At 38.5% G+C, this 15,415-nt stretch overlaps 1 protein-coding gene across 2 annotated transcripts in view; it reads right to left on the bottom strand.

The window, feature by feature from the left end:
• Positions 1-532: 532 nt before the first annotated feature.
• SACM1L (SAC1 like phosphatidylinositide phosphatase) overlaps positions 533-15,415 on the bottom strand; it is a 31,993-nt gene continuing 17,110 nt past the window's right edge. For both annotated transcript variants that reach the window (XM_054191026.1, XM_054191027.1), the window contains exons 7-20: positions 14,386-14,419; positions 11,566-11,667; positions 10,691-10,776; positions 10,403-10,489; positions 9,864-9,932; positions 9,676-9,755; positions 7,682-7,780; positions 5,266-5,404; positions 4,970-5,039; positions 4,808-4,880; positions 4,254-4,347; positions 4,077-4,169; positions 3,317-3,374; positions 533-2,630 (exon numbers count right to left, since the gene is read on the bottom strand). In XM_054191026.1, the coding sequence (XP_054047001.1) occupies positions 2,494-2,630; positions 3,317-3,374; positions 4,077-4,169; positions 4,254-4,347; positions 4,808-4,880; positions 4,970-5,039; positions 5,266-5,404; positions 7,682-7,780; positions 9,676-9,755; positions 9,864-9,932; positions 10,403-10,489; positions 10,691-10,776; positions 11,566-11,667; positions 14,386-14,419 (1,221 nt within the window). In that variant the 3' untranslated portion in view covers positions 533-2,493. The remainder of the gene's footprint in view (positions 2,631-3,316; positions 3,375-4,076; positions 4,170-4,253; positions 4,348-4,807; positions 4,881-4,969; positions 5,040-5,265; positions 5,405-7,681; positions 7,781-9,675; positions 9,756-9,863; positions 9,933-10,402; positions 10,490-10,690; positions 10,777-11,565; positions 11,668-14,385; positions 14,420-15,415) is intronic.

Raw genomic sequence — 15,415 nt, 5'->3', positions numbered from 1 at the left:
AGTTAATGCAACTGTCTAACACACAATACAACGGAAAAAAGAGCTGATGGGTGCCTGCACTGAGAGAGGGAAAAGGAGACAACAGCTTTAATTTTCATGGCAAGCACATTTTGCTGTGGTCAATAAAAACCCCTGAAGCAGCCTGGTAAGGGAAGAAGTAAAGAGCCACCACTACTTAAAATTATGCATCAGAGAAATGCAAGCTCTCAGTCGCTCTCAGTCGCTCTCAGTCGCTCTCAGTCGCTCTCAGTCGCTCTCAGTCGCTCTCAGTCGCTCTCAGTCGCTCTCAGTCGCTCTCAGTCGCTCTCAGTCGCTCTCAGTCGCTCTCAGTCGCTCTCAGACTGAGATACAGAGGTGGCAGTGAAGAGTGGAAGGTGACACTAATGGTAACTCTTACATTGGGCACAGCGCCAGATCTTCACAGGCAACAAGCAGAGACAAAACCAAACCATCCTTCTGGTAACAAATAGCTCCTAAGGAACAATTTGTGCAAAGTCCACTCCAAAGCACAAAACACACCACAGACAGTATATCTAGAAAAGCTGAACATTTTATTGTCATTTATAAGTACACCGTTTGTGATTTTAGAAGTACAGACTCTTTGCAAAGCACTGAAATACAGGTGCCTTCCAACTTCTAAAACCTACACTATCCTATGTCTTACAAACCTTTTTTATTAGCGATTCAAGTTTGGTCTTTGCTGCAACAAGTTCTTCACCAAAGATACCAAGATTTAGTTTCAGACTGCAAGACAACCCAACCAAGTTTCAAACGCCACCTGCCAGTGAGCCATCAAAACCATGACTTTCAAATACCGAGTCTATGATCTTCTTGTACTTTGTGCCCATAATGGAGTTCACCTTTGAAAATTTTAAGTTAGAGGATTTTTCCAGTTAGCGGTCAACTGGCATTTCCATTACAGCATCTAGAAGCAAACAGATACTTTGCAAGTACTAGTGCTTATGAACAGGTTATGTTTACACAAAACCTAGAGAGGCCTCCAGAAACATTCAAGGTTAAAATGAACAGTTAAACAGTTGCAAAAATCTGTACATATTTTCAGTCATAACACAAGGAAACACTGGAGCATCAGTGTTCTGTGTTCTAGCTTCAATAGTGACAACTGTGCTAGTCCTAGTATTCTACATGTTTCTCCCCCCCATTTAAATTTTATAATCGCAATCTGAATATACAGCTGTACTTACAGGAAATATTAAACAATGCACAGCGCCTTAAGCAAGTTCCATGTCTGGTTTTGAACAAACCATATAAAATAAGTGACAAAATAGTTTAAAATTGGTCCTTGATTAGGATTACTTATTTTTATACAGCTTGGAAGCACTAAATGTAGAGACACACATTTATTATTAACCAGCACAAATTATTCTGTAGCTTTTTTTTTTTCCTTTTTTTTTTTTTAAAGAACATGTTACAGTATCATGCATGAAAAGCAAGCTGCTGCTCCCAAGTGCAAACATGGAGTTGAGAGTAAACACTTTTTGCTCACGTTGTTATTCCTTCTTCCATAAATTATTTCAACATAACCAAGAATAGAAGCAGCCGACCAGCAAAACAATATGAAGTTCACCTTTTACGTTGTGACCCATTCTTAAAGTAATGGAATACTTTGGACCTTTAGCATAAGGAAGGTTCAATAAACACTGCAAAGGATTTTTACATTCTTTGATTTCATTTACATCTTTAGAAAGAAAATTCTATATTTTAACTTGCTAACTAATGAATCGTCATCTGGAGACTGTAGTATTGAAACAGTGCAAGACATTTGCAACTTCAGGAACATCCAATTACACCGTCCTTTCACCCAAACAATGATTAGTAGAATATTGCATCAGTCCTAGATAAACAAGACAGGACAAAAAGCTCATTTTAGAGGAGCATTAGGATTCAAAAATCTTTTATATTTAGTGACTAGAATCCACACACAAATATGCACGAAGGACTCCATAACATGGACTTTATCACAACAAATGTAATCCAGCTGTAAGTCATGGAACTAGACGTTTTATTGGTATGAAGCCATATTTGCTCAGAGACCACAATTAGAAGCTCTATTATTAATGCTTCAATGTTTGGGATTTTTTGACACATGAACAGCATCAGAGCTCTCTCCTGTCAAGACAGAGACCAAAAATTCAGCTGAAACAGCCCAGGTGGACTATGAGTTTAAGCAGTCCACTTACGCCCTAAAACATTCCAGACACCAAAAAGCTGGCTTTCATCTTTGCATTACCTCAGTAAGAACGGAGCCCTCTCCACTAATGCAATATTCCAAAGACCATTGCAACTGACTGTCGAGTCAGGTCTCAGTTGAAAGCTACCACCACAGGACATGATTTTCTCCCCCCCCAACCCCCCTGCTGCCAAGGAAGAATGTTAAAAAGACCACTATTCGGTGTGGAAAGCAGGTCAGTAGAGACTCCAAGTGTGGCTTGAGGAATCCTCAGTACCAAGCCGCTTTCCACACACACAAATTCAGTCCATCTTCTCTTTCTGGACCAGCTTGGGGGCATCTACAAAATCCTTGCCATTGTAAAGGATGATAGCAAAAGTTCCAAAGCTTGCACTTCCCCAGAAAAGCACATAGGCCAGTGTCTCAGTCCACGTATCACCTGTTAAGAATCAGATAAACATTTTAGTTCATTATCTCCGATTACCAGACTTTTTTTAGTACGAGAGCAAAATATTTCAAGCCATCTCTCAGAGCTCTGCTGCTGTCAAATGAAGTTAGAAGTCCTTCATGGGTACTGGGGTCTTTTCTTTTTCAATTTCCTTACCTAGGAAAACTGTGTTTGCCACACAGCTCCTAGAGTATTTTGAACACACAGCTACAGAATTCAGAGTCAAGAACTCTGCTGGCAATAATGTTAGAAAATTCAAGGCAAAAAGCAGAAGGCAAAAACCTTCACAACTCCCAACACAGACTGAGATTACGGGGACATCTATCACAACAGGCTTATGCCTATATCGGACTTGTCTGACTTCTGCGCAGAATTAGGTAGGTATTCTCTTCTGGGAATTCCTCCAGCCTGTAATAAAGCTAGATGTCTACTCAGGGGCAACTAAACCTGGGGGGCAATTAACTGCCCCTTAAGTGACTTAACGTTGTTTTCTCTAGTACCTCAGGCTTTTCCATATTAATAAAAGAGTGCTAACCCACAATGTCCAGAGCCACGCTCAGACACCTTTTAGTATGACTGAGAAGCAATTTTATACTGGATAGTTTCTGGTAACCATTTCCAGAAGCCCACACACAAGCAAGTTAATTTTGTGAAACTAAAACTCAATAGTGACTTACCAGCCATTAGCAAACAAATAATGCACATGGAGAAAGCAACCACCATAATGATAGGCAACTGAGAAAAGAGAAAAAGAATAATCATTTAATATAGTAGCACATATATTCCTTAATTTCCTTTCAGATAGGCTAAAAAGCTCTTTACTTGCTTTGCAATAAAGTTGCTTTAATTGCCAATTCACCCCCTGTAAGGTACAACTAAAATTTTGAATAGTTCCAAAATTTGGAAGAGTGTGTTCAATAACTGGGTTAAGAATTAAAATACATCTATTAAAAGATAGGTCGAGGTTTGTGTTTAGTTTTTAAAAAAAAAAAATGCACCAGCCACTAATTAAACCCATTATGTCCCCAAATCCCATTTCACAAAATAGAAGGGAGGGGGAAAAAAAAAAAAAAAGTTTTTTGTGTTACAGTCTGCTTCTGCATGAAGTATGAGAAGAGATCTTCACAAGTTTCTTCTGCAGAAGGAAACAGTCATTGATGGTGACTAGTAGAATTACTCCCTTTCAACTTGATGAAGCAGATTTTTTTTAAAAAAAAGAAGCAAGCAGCAGTTTTTTCAATACCTCAGTGGGACTCCATTTTCTGTCAAGGAAACAGTTTGGGTTTAGTCCTATATGCAGGTATCACAGAAACATAACCAGATTATAGGGAACGCTTCATTGCTAAATAGACAAGTTCTATTTAGTCATTTGAAGCAAGCAACTAAAAAGTTGGTTTTATGTGTTTTTACAATCACGTGTAAAGTCTCCATACTCACAGCTAAGAACTTCCAGTCTTTCTTGACATGTAGAGGACTAGCGGGTTCTACTTCATCCACTGAATAATTCCCAAGAAAAAGATCAATCGCATCCTGGACAAGAAACAGAAAGCAAGAGTTAAAATGCACAGCAGTGTTTATCAAATCCATTTCCCCACAGCTAAAAGCCTAACTTACTTGTCTAAATCCATCAGAAAAGTTATTTTTGTAGTAACGTATTAATGAGTTCCAGCCATCCATTATTAAGCCCCACTGAGTTCTCTTCCCAGTTCTGCAAGAAAAAGTTTTGAAAAATATTTGAAATTGATCTATAAAATCAGGAAGATAATTTCAGATTTGAAGTTCTTTCACTGCCCAAATGTGTACTATGTTTGATGAATACCTGCATGTAAATACGTTTATCTAGTGCTGCCTCTGCATTACTGCTGCACATACTTCTAACAAAGTCTGAAAGTAAAATGACACTTCTCTCCATTCCACAATATAAATGTGCCTTGAAGGGGCACACTTTTTGGTTTTATTTCCAGGTAGCCTTTTCTCCTTTCATATAAACACAGTGAAGAATGGTGGTGTTCTGTAAATTTTAGTGTGACATTTTACAAGTTGAATCACCAAAAAACTCATTAATGGTCTAAGTCCCAAATTAATAACCTTCTCAGGTATGAAGACTTAAAGAAAATCCCAAACATGCCCAAAAACCCAGGCGGCCTTTACGAGAAAGGCTGACTTGCCTTGTGTAATCCGTCTTTAAGGCACCGGTTCCAGCATATTGTTTGGCACAAGCATTCGCATTATCAGCCCATGCTGCGAATAGGAAAAGATTAAGAAAGATTAAGGAAGTTATGTACTCCGTTTAGGAAAAAGTGATTGTTTGAACTCTGTAAATGGCCTACCATTTTTGTAGATTTTCTCAAAGTCTGCTTGCTCTTCAATTCTCTGTCCAACATGCAGAACACCTAGCCTCTAAAACAGAAAGTACATTGAAGCTTACTAGTAGTTCACTAGAAAAAGAGGACTTGCTTTCAGAAAAAGCTATATTTATTAAACTAGAGTCTGGCCAATACATTTCAAGAAAGTAGTACAGTTGCTCAGATATGCAAGCTGTATTGAAGTGTTAAAATTACATTTCCATTCCAAACAGAAAGCCTCTTTCTTCTTCCAGTTTGTTAAACAAGAATAAAATATTTACCTGAAGCTGGGCTTGAAGAGATCGGCGTGCTAGCAAGCTCTGAATCACATTAGTTCGATCAAGGCAGTCCATGCAGTTACTGCGGAATATTCCTTCCTGCTGAGTCACAATTTTGCCATCGGAATCAACTAGAAAATAACTAACACATACAGTCCACCTTAGTATTTGTGGATAATAGTACATATAAACCACACATTTTCAGAAGTAAATATTCTAGCAACCAAAACACAATTGTTTTGAGCATACAAAGACTTCTTAGGCTTTCAACTTTGAAGCCTCCCTGAATTCTTCCCTGCCCATACTGAAAAGCGACATCAAGATATGAACATTTAGTAATCTCAGGGCAGCATTCACTTTTATCATTTAGACAGCCAACCAGCAATATTGAGTTATATGCCGCTGGGAAGAACAGTTTCTGGTGCAAAATCAGTGACTTGCATTTTATTCTTTTCAGTTATTATAGGGTCCTAGCTCCACAGATACCAAGATCATTAGCAGAGTGTTAACAGCAGAAGTAACCAGAATTGTATGTACCTGGTCACCGGGTTCAATCCGGTCAGCTGTGCATTAGAAAGTCATATAAGCTGTCAGCTGTCAAATCTTGAAGGCCACTACTGAAAATCTGCTACTGTCACTTATTCTTCTCTCCATGATGTGAACATCTGGGGGAACCAGATGTTCCCTCTTCCAACTGCATATGCTAATTGTTACCTCAGTCTTTTTAATCAACTAAACCAGGTGTTTCTAGTAATTGCTAACAAACAGCTCATTTTAAATACTGAATTGTGTGCAAGTATTCTGATAACTGAGCTGATAAAATAAATACACCAATCAAGTTATTGGTTTGATGTGTGAACGGGACAGAGCTACACTTGTTCTTCTGCCACAGCATTAAACTTCCAGTTGCCTAAAAATTTACACATCATATTCTGTAGATTAAGCTACTCCATTATGTAATTATGAACTTTGAATGTGAACCAGCACATGATCCACTGTTACTGAACAGCATTTTAAAATGATAAAGTCTTAGAGTCATGCAGTACTAAAATCAAGAGCCTTAGAAGCATATGCATTTACTTTGATCAACCTTGTGTTAACAGGACCCATTTCTGTCATTCTGAGAGAACTAGTTCTGTTACACCAAATTTTACATTTGTTGTATGATTAAAGGAGACAATAACACCTATGAAATCTTCATTTTCCCCCTTCTCCCCACAAGCTTTGCCTAGAACTGATATTAGCATAATTAGTGTAGCTGAAGAGTAGGCATTTCTAGTTAATAAGGGCTGCATCTCCTATAATTGCTCTAAAAAAATTAAAAACAAACAGAACACCTCCACCAAACCCAACCCAACCCCCTCCGCCAACCCCCAAAACCCATCAAGCCATCTCCCCCTTCTGACAGTTCTTTCACAACTGGATTTAAGCTGCAGAAAACAAGATTTGTTTACCTCCTGCAGTGTTGCAGAATTACTTTTTAAGAATATCAGAACTCAGACTTTTCTGTTCCTATTTAAGCAATAGTCACCCCAGATGAAACAAAACAAGGCAAGGTAGAACCAACCTAATCTTGAGGAGGAGCCTTCATTTTTGTACCTTGTTTGATGGTCTTCCCCCCCCGCCCCCAGCTTCATTTCAAGGAAATCTGGCTCTTTTGTGAGGCTCCAATGGCAGGTGACAGTGAACAAGTTCTGTGATTCAGTATACATTCTAAGAATAGAGTATCCTTGCTGTACAGGAAACCTACATGCTTATTTCTCCCGATTTGAAATGCTCAAAACCAATTTATTCTTCAGCTCTTCAGGCATTTTTTAAGGCTTTTTTTTTTAGTGGTAGACTAAATGTCCAAATCAACTTTATATGACTAAACAGAATGAGAATTTGTTTCCTTGTGGGTTACTTATATTAGCAAGGGCTAACCATCAGTGCCAGTACCAAGGTTTGGTGCCACAAACAATGTGTATTAGAGAAACTTTTAAAAAGGGAGTAGGTGCCTGTGGAAGGAGCACTAAGGACATTATAGCAGAACAGTCTGCTGTCAACACCACATGGAATTACTCTTGGATGAAAAAAAATATCACCTAAAGTGTCTTTTTTTTTTTTAATAGTTTCACTTGTATGCACACTCATTTCTTTATCTAACCTTTTACCCAGAGGTACAAAGGCAGCTCATGAATCACAATGCAGGGTTGCTATGATTCTCAGAACCATTTTATTAAGACATAAAAATGGGCTCTACATCTTACCCACTACCAGATCTTTAACCTTGCAGGTGGTATCAGCAAGAGACCAGAGATATGGAAACACTAATGCATATGATTGCATCTTCTTAAGCGTGGCTTAACTCAAGACAATAGAAACTATGAGAAAGCAGTCTCATTTTAACAGTACAGAAGTAAGAACTGCAGAGCCTTACCTAAATTCATCTTGCTGTTCTGCTAGTTGATCCATCAAAATCTGAAGTCGATCCCACCTCATCCGACTGCACTCTTTATGGAAGTCAAATGCTACGTATCTGTTCAGAGAGAGAAGCATCTTTTTAGATTACATGTGCACTGCAGTGAAGGTCTCGGAAAACCTCACAGGGGAGGGCTGATCTATGAAACAGGTAGTCACAGACGATTTGTTTTTCTTTAGAGATAGCTTCCGGCAGGTACCTGTGGATTTTGTCAGTGCTCTGTAATCCTCCTGAGGCTGCACCCCTAGTGTACATGGTGACAGCATTTACATTTCTTTACAATACAGTACTAGTCTGGGGAAGTACACATTCAGTTCCAAGTTACTCATTCTACATTCTGGCTAGTACTTTTTTCCCCACAAAGTACAGAAGGGATATGCGTCTCATTTCATCTCTCTTCTTCCCCACCAGGATTTTTGCCCTCCTCTTTTCCAAGCAACAGCATTGGGAACTTCAGTGCACTTTGAAAGAGACACAGGTGTTGAAATGCAACATTCTTTGCTGACACGCAGCATAAGTCCCTTGACAGCTCTCTAGAAACTTGAGACAGGTTCTGTTTAAACAGCTAACCTACCCTGTCATAGGAAAGTTAAACAGCTACTGACTTGGAACAAGATTTTAACAGCCAGTTCATTTTTGGTAAGTGGTCTAGATGAGTGGTGTTTGATTCAACATTTTTTTATGTATATATCTATATATACACACACTTGCTGTGAATTACAGGGCATTACATTCCTCCCCTCAAGTATTCATAATCCAAAAGTTATTATTTACCAAGTTATCAAGACTATTTGCATGAACAAAGATGGTATATATACACTGAAGACTCAAGTCTTAGTCTGGCATCAAAAGTGATTAACAAAGAAAAAGAATTATGGCAGCATTAAGAAAATGGGGCTGACAAACACCGCATTTTAACATATACAGAAAAACAAGCGTTACTAAAACACACCCTAACAGAATTTTCCATCTTTATTTCCACCAGATGACTGTATAGCAAAGGCACACAGAATTCCATGCGCTTTGTACAGCTAAGCTATCAATACCAGCCTAGGTGTGAGACTGAGGAAAGAGCTCACCTGAGAAGCAGTCTTTTTTTAATAAAAAAAAAAAAAAGAGAAAATTCCACACTCCCGCACCAATAGCACACAAACACGTCCCTAAGAGTAGTAAAAGCAGCACACAGAAGTGAGACAGACATCTTTCTATAAATACCCTGGTGAAGGCAGCAGCAGGGCATCATACAAGCAGAAAAAAGCTTGGAAAAAATTCCAAGTATGTCAGGATTTATAAGGGCATCCTGATTATATTCTCTAATTCCTTAGTTATACTTGGACAGAAGGGAATCCGTATTAAAACACGATGCCATATTGCTTACAAGTAGGATTTTGTCCTCTGACATACATGAGTGACAATACTACACAGCAATTTCAAGGAAAAGGTAGAGGTGTCTGTGGGAGCCGGATGCTAGCCCTCCCTCTAGAAGTTAATGAAAGCAAGCACAGGCAGGTTGTAAAACTGACTACTGCACTCAAGATTCCCACAAAGAGATGGAATTTCTCCTGTGATTAAAGCGCATTCTCCACTCTCTTAGCCCACTGTCAACAGATGTCCAGACATTTAAATTACATGTTCCCTTACTGTTTCCTCCTTTATCTCGATACTGGTTTGCTCACACTCAGCACTCAGTTCTCACAGCATACTATTACTCCAATACCAGCATTACCATTGCCTCTGAGCTCCCTTCTTTATTCTGTCTGTCTGCTTTCTTTGTCCCATATTCGCTTCACAGTCTCACTTCTTAGAATGCGAGCTCTGAGGTAGGGGCATTGATCATATGCAGGCTACTTCATAAAAATAAAACTCAAACAAATCAAACAGTTGGTAAAAGCTCCCAAAGAGCTGATCACTCTGTGGGTCTCAGAGGCAATGCTCAACTTTTAACACAGTACCTGACCATTCCATTTGCCATGCTGTTCACCATTTTCGCAAATGTTTGCTCAAGAGGTTTCTCTGAACCTTTTTGGTTAACCTGGGAGAAAGAAAAAGGGGGGAAAAAAAAAAAAAGGAGAGACCGTATTACTCAAAAGCCTGCTTAGAAGAACAATAGCTTTTTCAGGAAGAAAAAGTGAAAGCATACCAAGTTGACAATCATTTGCTTTCCATAGCTAATTATTTGCGAGTCAAAATGTCTTTGGAAGCCATCCATCTAGAAGAGAAAGGAAATGTGTTGACAGATGTATGCTACTATTAAGATCTGTGATTTGCAAGAAATCTCTATAATCCTCTTTTTGTATCATCTATGATGCCACTTAGGTAGCTTTATAGCTAAGAGGAGTGTTTGATGTTCTCTTGTTGTGCTAACACATTTCTACTTTCATCCCCCCCCGTCCATTCAGCTCTTCTTATTAAACAAGGCACCAATAATGAGTACTGTGGAGCTACTGAAATTGTTGCAAAAAAGAACCAAAGAGAAACTACCCCCACTGATATCTGGATTTTTTTCAGGCTCTGAACTCATCTTAAGGAGCACAAGGCTTCTTGCTACTCCTTTTTAAATATAAAGCTCAATTGAGTATTGCTGATTTTTATTCTTCTGATTACAGTTTGTTACCCTATCACACAAACACATGCCCAGAAATACATTAAAACCCCAAGACACAACAAACACTCACATACATGATTTACTGACTTGCTGATCTGTGGCTTTGGTTTATACTTGAGGTTTGGTCTTTGAGACCAGAAAAAAGGAATTGATCCGCGGGTCTGCAAAAGAATGGAAATAGTCTTAAACAATACAATTTAACAAAACTAATGAACTCACTTGCCATTTAAAAATAAAGCAGACTGGTTTAATTTGTTTATTTGTGAGCATGCACATCTTCTATAATCTATATTCAGAAGTATAAACAGAGCTGTCTATTTATCTGTCTTCAGCCAGTGAGCAGTTCCTTACACTGACTTTACCTGAACAAACGATGCTTTGCTCCCCTTGTAATGCACAATTTGTTCTGTTTCAACAAAGTTAGCAGCATGTCCTTCTGAATCGATACCTATGGAGGAAAAAGACCCTGTTAACCAGCTCAGACTGGTGCAGAGCAGCAACAGTTTACCAGCAAAAGACTTCCTACCCTTCCCTTTTAAGCACTCACAGAAAGCAAGAAAATAACACAGAGCTTCCTGAAGATGGTAAATTAAACACACCTTTGGCAAAAGTTTAACATGATCTATACTAAATTTAATTTGAAGAAGCACAGTTGTGTTTAACACATTTTTAATATTTATAGTCCTATAAATTGAGTAATTTAATACAAAATAAAATACAAGTGCTTTGACACTGATATATTCACAATTCAATAGCAGTGGTACTGCAGAAGCTGACCAATTTCTTCAAGAGCACGTATGCTGAGACTATGAACAGAGAAAGTGATTTAAATCAATTTCTTGTTCACTTTTTAACACAAAACAATTAGAGGACACCACTATTCAGGGCTCCCCTGCCAGCACCAATGATGCTCTTAGTTGAATTTACTGCTAGGCCAGAAGGGCTATTACACACTTGCATTTAACTCCAATAAAAATAGTAAAGTGTTAAAAACCTCTACAAAACTTTTGCAGTTATGTCTAGGAGGAATAAAGAAGAGTCAGTTTTAATAACTACCAGAACGTGCTTCAGTTCATCATACAGGTTCCTAATATTTTCTTTGGAGCAAGGACCTCTTGAGACAAACTATTTAAGCTTTTTTTTGTTCAAGTCATTATACAGCAGTTACTCTTAAAGGCAAGGCACATGTATAAATGGAATTTGCATTATTTTAAAACAAATCAATTTGCTATTTTACCTCTTACATAGTAGCGTACACCAGCCCTGAAACAGCTTCTTCTGGAAACAAGCAGCCAGTCAAAACACTTTCCATTTATAGAACAAGAGTGCATAGTGATAACTAATAAATAACACTAAGGAAAGAAACTCCAAAATTTCATTAGGATATTTTCATATATGAAGAGGTAAGAAACATCAAGGAGCCAAGCGACTGTATTCAAAGAAACTTGTAAACATTTCTCACACCAGTAAGAGTTGAACATTAAACTTGTGAGAGAGTAACTTAATATTAGGATCATTGTGCTCATCAGAAAAGGACAGGCTATAGGTGACGTCACTGATGAACGCACATTAAAACTGCTATAATTTTGAGAAAACGGGATTCTAAAGAAGATTAATAATCTCATCATCCTATGTATATCATTAAATGGACTTACTTTTGAAGTTCTGTTCAGTGCTACATCCATCTCATCCATAATTTTATTAAGCTATCTTAAAAGTTTCTTGCCTTTATTGCTTTTAACAAAAAATACCATTCCAAAACATTTTTCTAGGCTTTTAGAAGAGTGATTATCTTGGGATGTTATACTGTGCACCTGTAAGTGCATCATACATCACATTTACAGATGCCCGAACTAGCAGTAAGGTAGACTGGCTTTCCAATCCATTCCAAGAAAAAGAATGAAAATGTAGGAAGTCTCCAGTGGGAGTTTCTACGGTAAGAATGTTTTCCTGCTCAGGCTGAATACCCAAAGCATCAGGTACGCCATAATCAGGGACTAATCAACAAACAGCAGCCATTGACAACTGGTTTCAGTTTTAGAGTCTTGTTCTGGTTAATTTGGACTACAGTAAACTATCAAGTCTAATGGCGACCAGCATTCATCGTGAATAACTTCTCCAGGTAGATTCACAGCCTTTCATCCTTCGCCCCTAAAAACTGAAACCTACATCTTTAAAGTAAGCAAAAGATCCAAATGGTCAATTTTTGCAAGCTGCAGTATTAGCATACTGCAGTCTTCTATTCTTTAAGGAATCTAGGTACTTTGTCTTAAGGTTGCTAAAGTAAATAAGATATATTTTCTTTTCTAAAATAGCACATTTTACAATGAAATCTAGATTCTGCATTTATGATTCAAACGGGACATAAAGCAGCCATGTCACACGTGAGCACCTGAGCTATGCTGAAGAGCACACTGACTGCATACATGGAAGATCTTGATTCATGTGTGCATTTGTACTGTATGTTAAAAATTCAAAAAAATGTAATACAAGTTTGCTCTACACAATCCAGAATGTTCTCACAATTCTTAAATTAGACTGTGAAAAAGACCTATTCCTCTGCTTTCCTGGAAAATTACTGCCAGGTACTACACCCTTTAATCCAACACTTGTACAGCCAACAGTTTCCTGCAAGAAGGGTTACTTCTAAACTTAGCTGCTTACCAATAGTCAGCCCATTTTCTGTCTGCAATCTGTCCTTAAGTGGCTTGCTACTTGCTATTGGCTACTTTCCACATGTACACAAAAAAGGAAAAGACATAATTTGTTGTTCTTTAGTAGGCTGGGGGTTTTTTTTTGAGCAGCATGGGAAATATTAAACATAATCTAGGCTTTAGGTGATCAAAGTCTTGATTACCCAAGCAAATCCATTATTTCTCATCACTGCAAGACTAGAACCCCAGCACAGATAGTTGAACAAAATATATTTAGGTTTATACAGGGGGGAAAAAGAATCTTTGATTTTACTGAAGTAACTGCTAGTGGTGCTGTAACAGTTCTGCTTAAGGCTCTTCCTAGCATTTTCATCACTAAAAATCCAGTTTCTTTGAGTTCCTGCGTTCTCTAAGGTATTTGGTTAATATTAGAATTACAGCAAAACATACATTAATTATGCTAATTATTCATATAGTGAAAATAGGACAAATGAAGGTGTTAACTGCAGTCTGCCAATTGCTAATTGCAGTCCACCCAGACTCTTCCACCCAGGACCTGCAGGATAAGGACTGGGTTGTTCTGACAGTTCCCTTTTGCTGTCTTTCCTTGCTTCCCCACCTACTCCCACAACATTTTCCATTAAATGAAGACACAGGAAAGAAGGACTGGAGATCTGCCAGCTGCTAACAGTCCTACCAGAATAACCGATCCAGCCTGGAAGCCATTCCCTACACATACCCGAGGGGCCTTTGCAATGGAGGAACTAAGGAGACTGCGGCATGAGTTGGCCTGTGCAGTTTTGCCCGTCCTTTTTGTGCTGCCAGTTCAGGAGCACCTGGAACTTATTGTTGATCCCGCACTGCATGATGAACACTACCTCCAGAAAGCATCAGGCTTACTTACAGCATACGCCCCTTCTCAAAAATAAACTCATGACTGCTTTGCTGAAAAGGCTATTACCCGAAGCGTTGGTGCAGGAAAAGCAGCTGGCTAGGCAAAGTGTTCCAGGAGCCTTCAGCAGCACTCCTTTAAGTCAAAGCTGTTCTCCCTTATTTTAAATCCAAACTAAATGCTAAGTGAAGGTATCCCATAGCAAGATAAAAAGTATAAGGCTGATGTGAGAGCATTTGCTATGTTCATCTTAACCTTCAATCCCACTGAAAGACAGTTATGCACATCATGCCTGTAAAATGAAATACATTAAGCCTTAAAAGCAGAATATTCAAGTGAGTTAATATATGATTGGGCTATCAAACAATATGTAATGCTCATATCTGAACAAAGTCCAACTTAATTCTGACAGTGTTCCCCGTTACAGTTGCCAACAGAGCAGCCTCATCAGCAAGCATTTTGCTGTTAGACTACAATATTCAGTACTGAGCTTTACAACATGAAAGGATACATCCGTGCATCACAGGAGTAGCAAACCTATGGATCTGAAATACATACACAGAATACATTAAAAATAGTAAACACAAGCAGCCAAAAAAGATAAGTGAGTGACTATGCTTTGTCTTAGAGTTGGGTTTTTTTTTTTTTGATAGTTTTATATACTTCATATTCTTTACTTCGTTTAGGGTGCAGGAATTCTTTCTGAGAAAAACAGTTCAAAACTGCCACATACGTAACCCTTATTAGCAGCAGGGGAAGAGTGAAAGTCTAATCCTAATTAAGTGACCCTGACAAAAAAAACCAAGCTGCTTTGTCCTCCTATACATGGCATTTACTCTTCTACAAACATGCCAGATATAAAGCAGTACACGCTGAAAACCTTTTGATATTGTATGTGCTGTACCTCCACAGCAGGATGTAAGCAGATATAGTAGTAAACAACACACGGCTTCAGTAAGAAATACTTGTATGTGATTAATACTTCAAATGCTTGTTCCAGGGTTTTCCCCCATCCTGCCACTCCTGAATAACTTGGGTCTTTCAAAAACATTTAAAATTAAAAAATTTCAATACTAGAAGTCAGAAATACTACATCTCATTACCTAAACCTGTTAACTATAGCAAGCCACCTGTACTGGCTTCCTCACGTATCAGTTATCTCCCTTTTCAATTTCTGTGTTTTGCCTCCTACGTCTTTTTTCACCAGCCAGCCACACGTGGCTTTCTTTGCTGTTCCCACCACAGCTTCTCTCTCATTTCCCAAGCTTTGTTTGCATAGCACTATCCAAACCATACCCAGTCATATGGCTCTGGAATATGCACAACAACCTTTTGCTAATTCATATCTTCACATTCCAGAAGCACTGCACAATCCAGCCTTTTGGAACAGTGCTGTCTAATGTAAGAGCACATCTCCACAGGTTACTGAGACAGAAATAGAAGCAGTGCGTCATTCGCTTTGATAAATGAGAAGTACTCAGAGAGAAAAGGTTGCTGTAGTGCAGACAATTCGAGAAGTTTAACACACATCTGAAATCTCC

The sequence above is a fragment of the Rissa tridactyla genome, chromosome 2 (assembly GCF_028500815.1).
Source record: "Rissa tridactyla isolate bRisTri1 chromosome 2, bRisTri1.patW.cur.20221130, whole genome shotgun sequence".
In the NCBI taxonomy this organism is placed as follows: domain Eukaryota; kingdom Metazoa; phylum Chordata; class Aves; order Charadriiformes; family Laridae; genus Rissa; species Rissa tridactyla.
The sequence above is the reverse complement of the archived record's forward strand: the minus strand, read 5'-3'. Positions and strand labels throughout refer to the sequence as shown.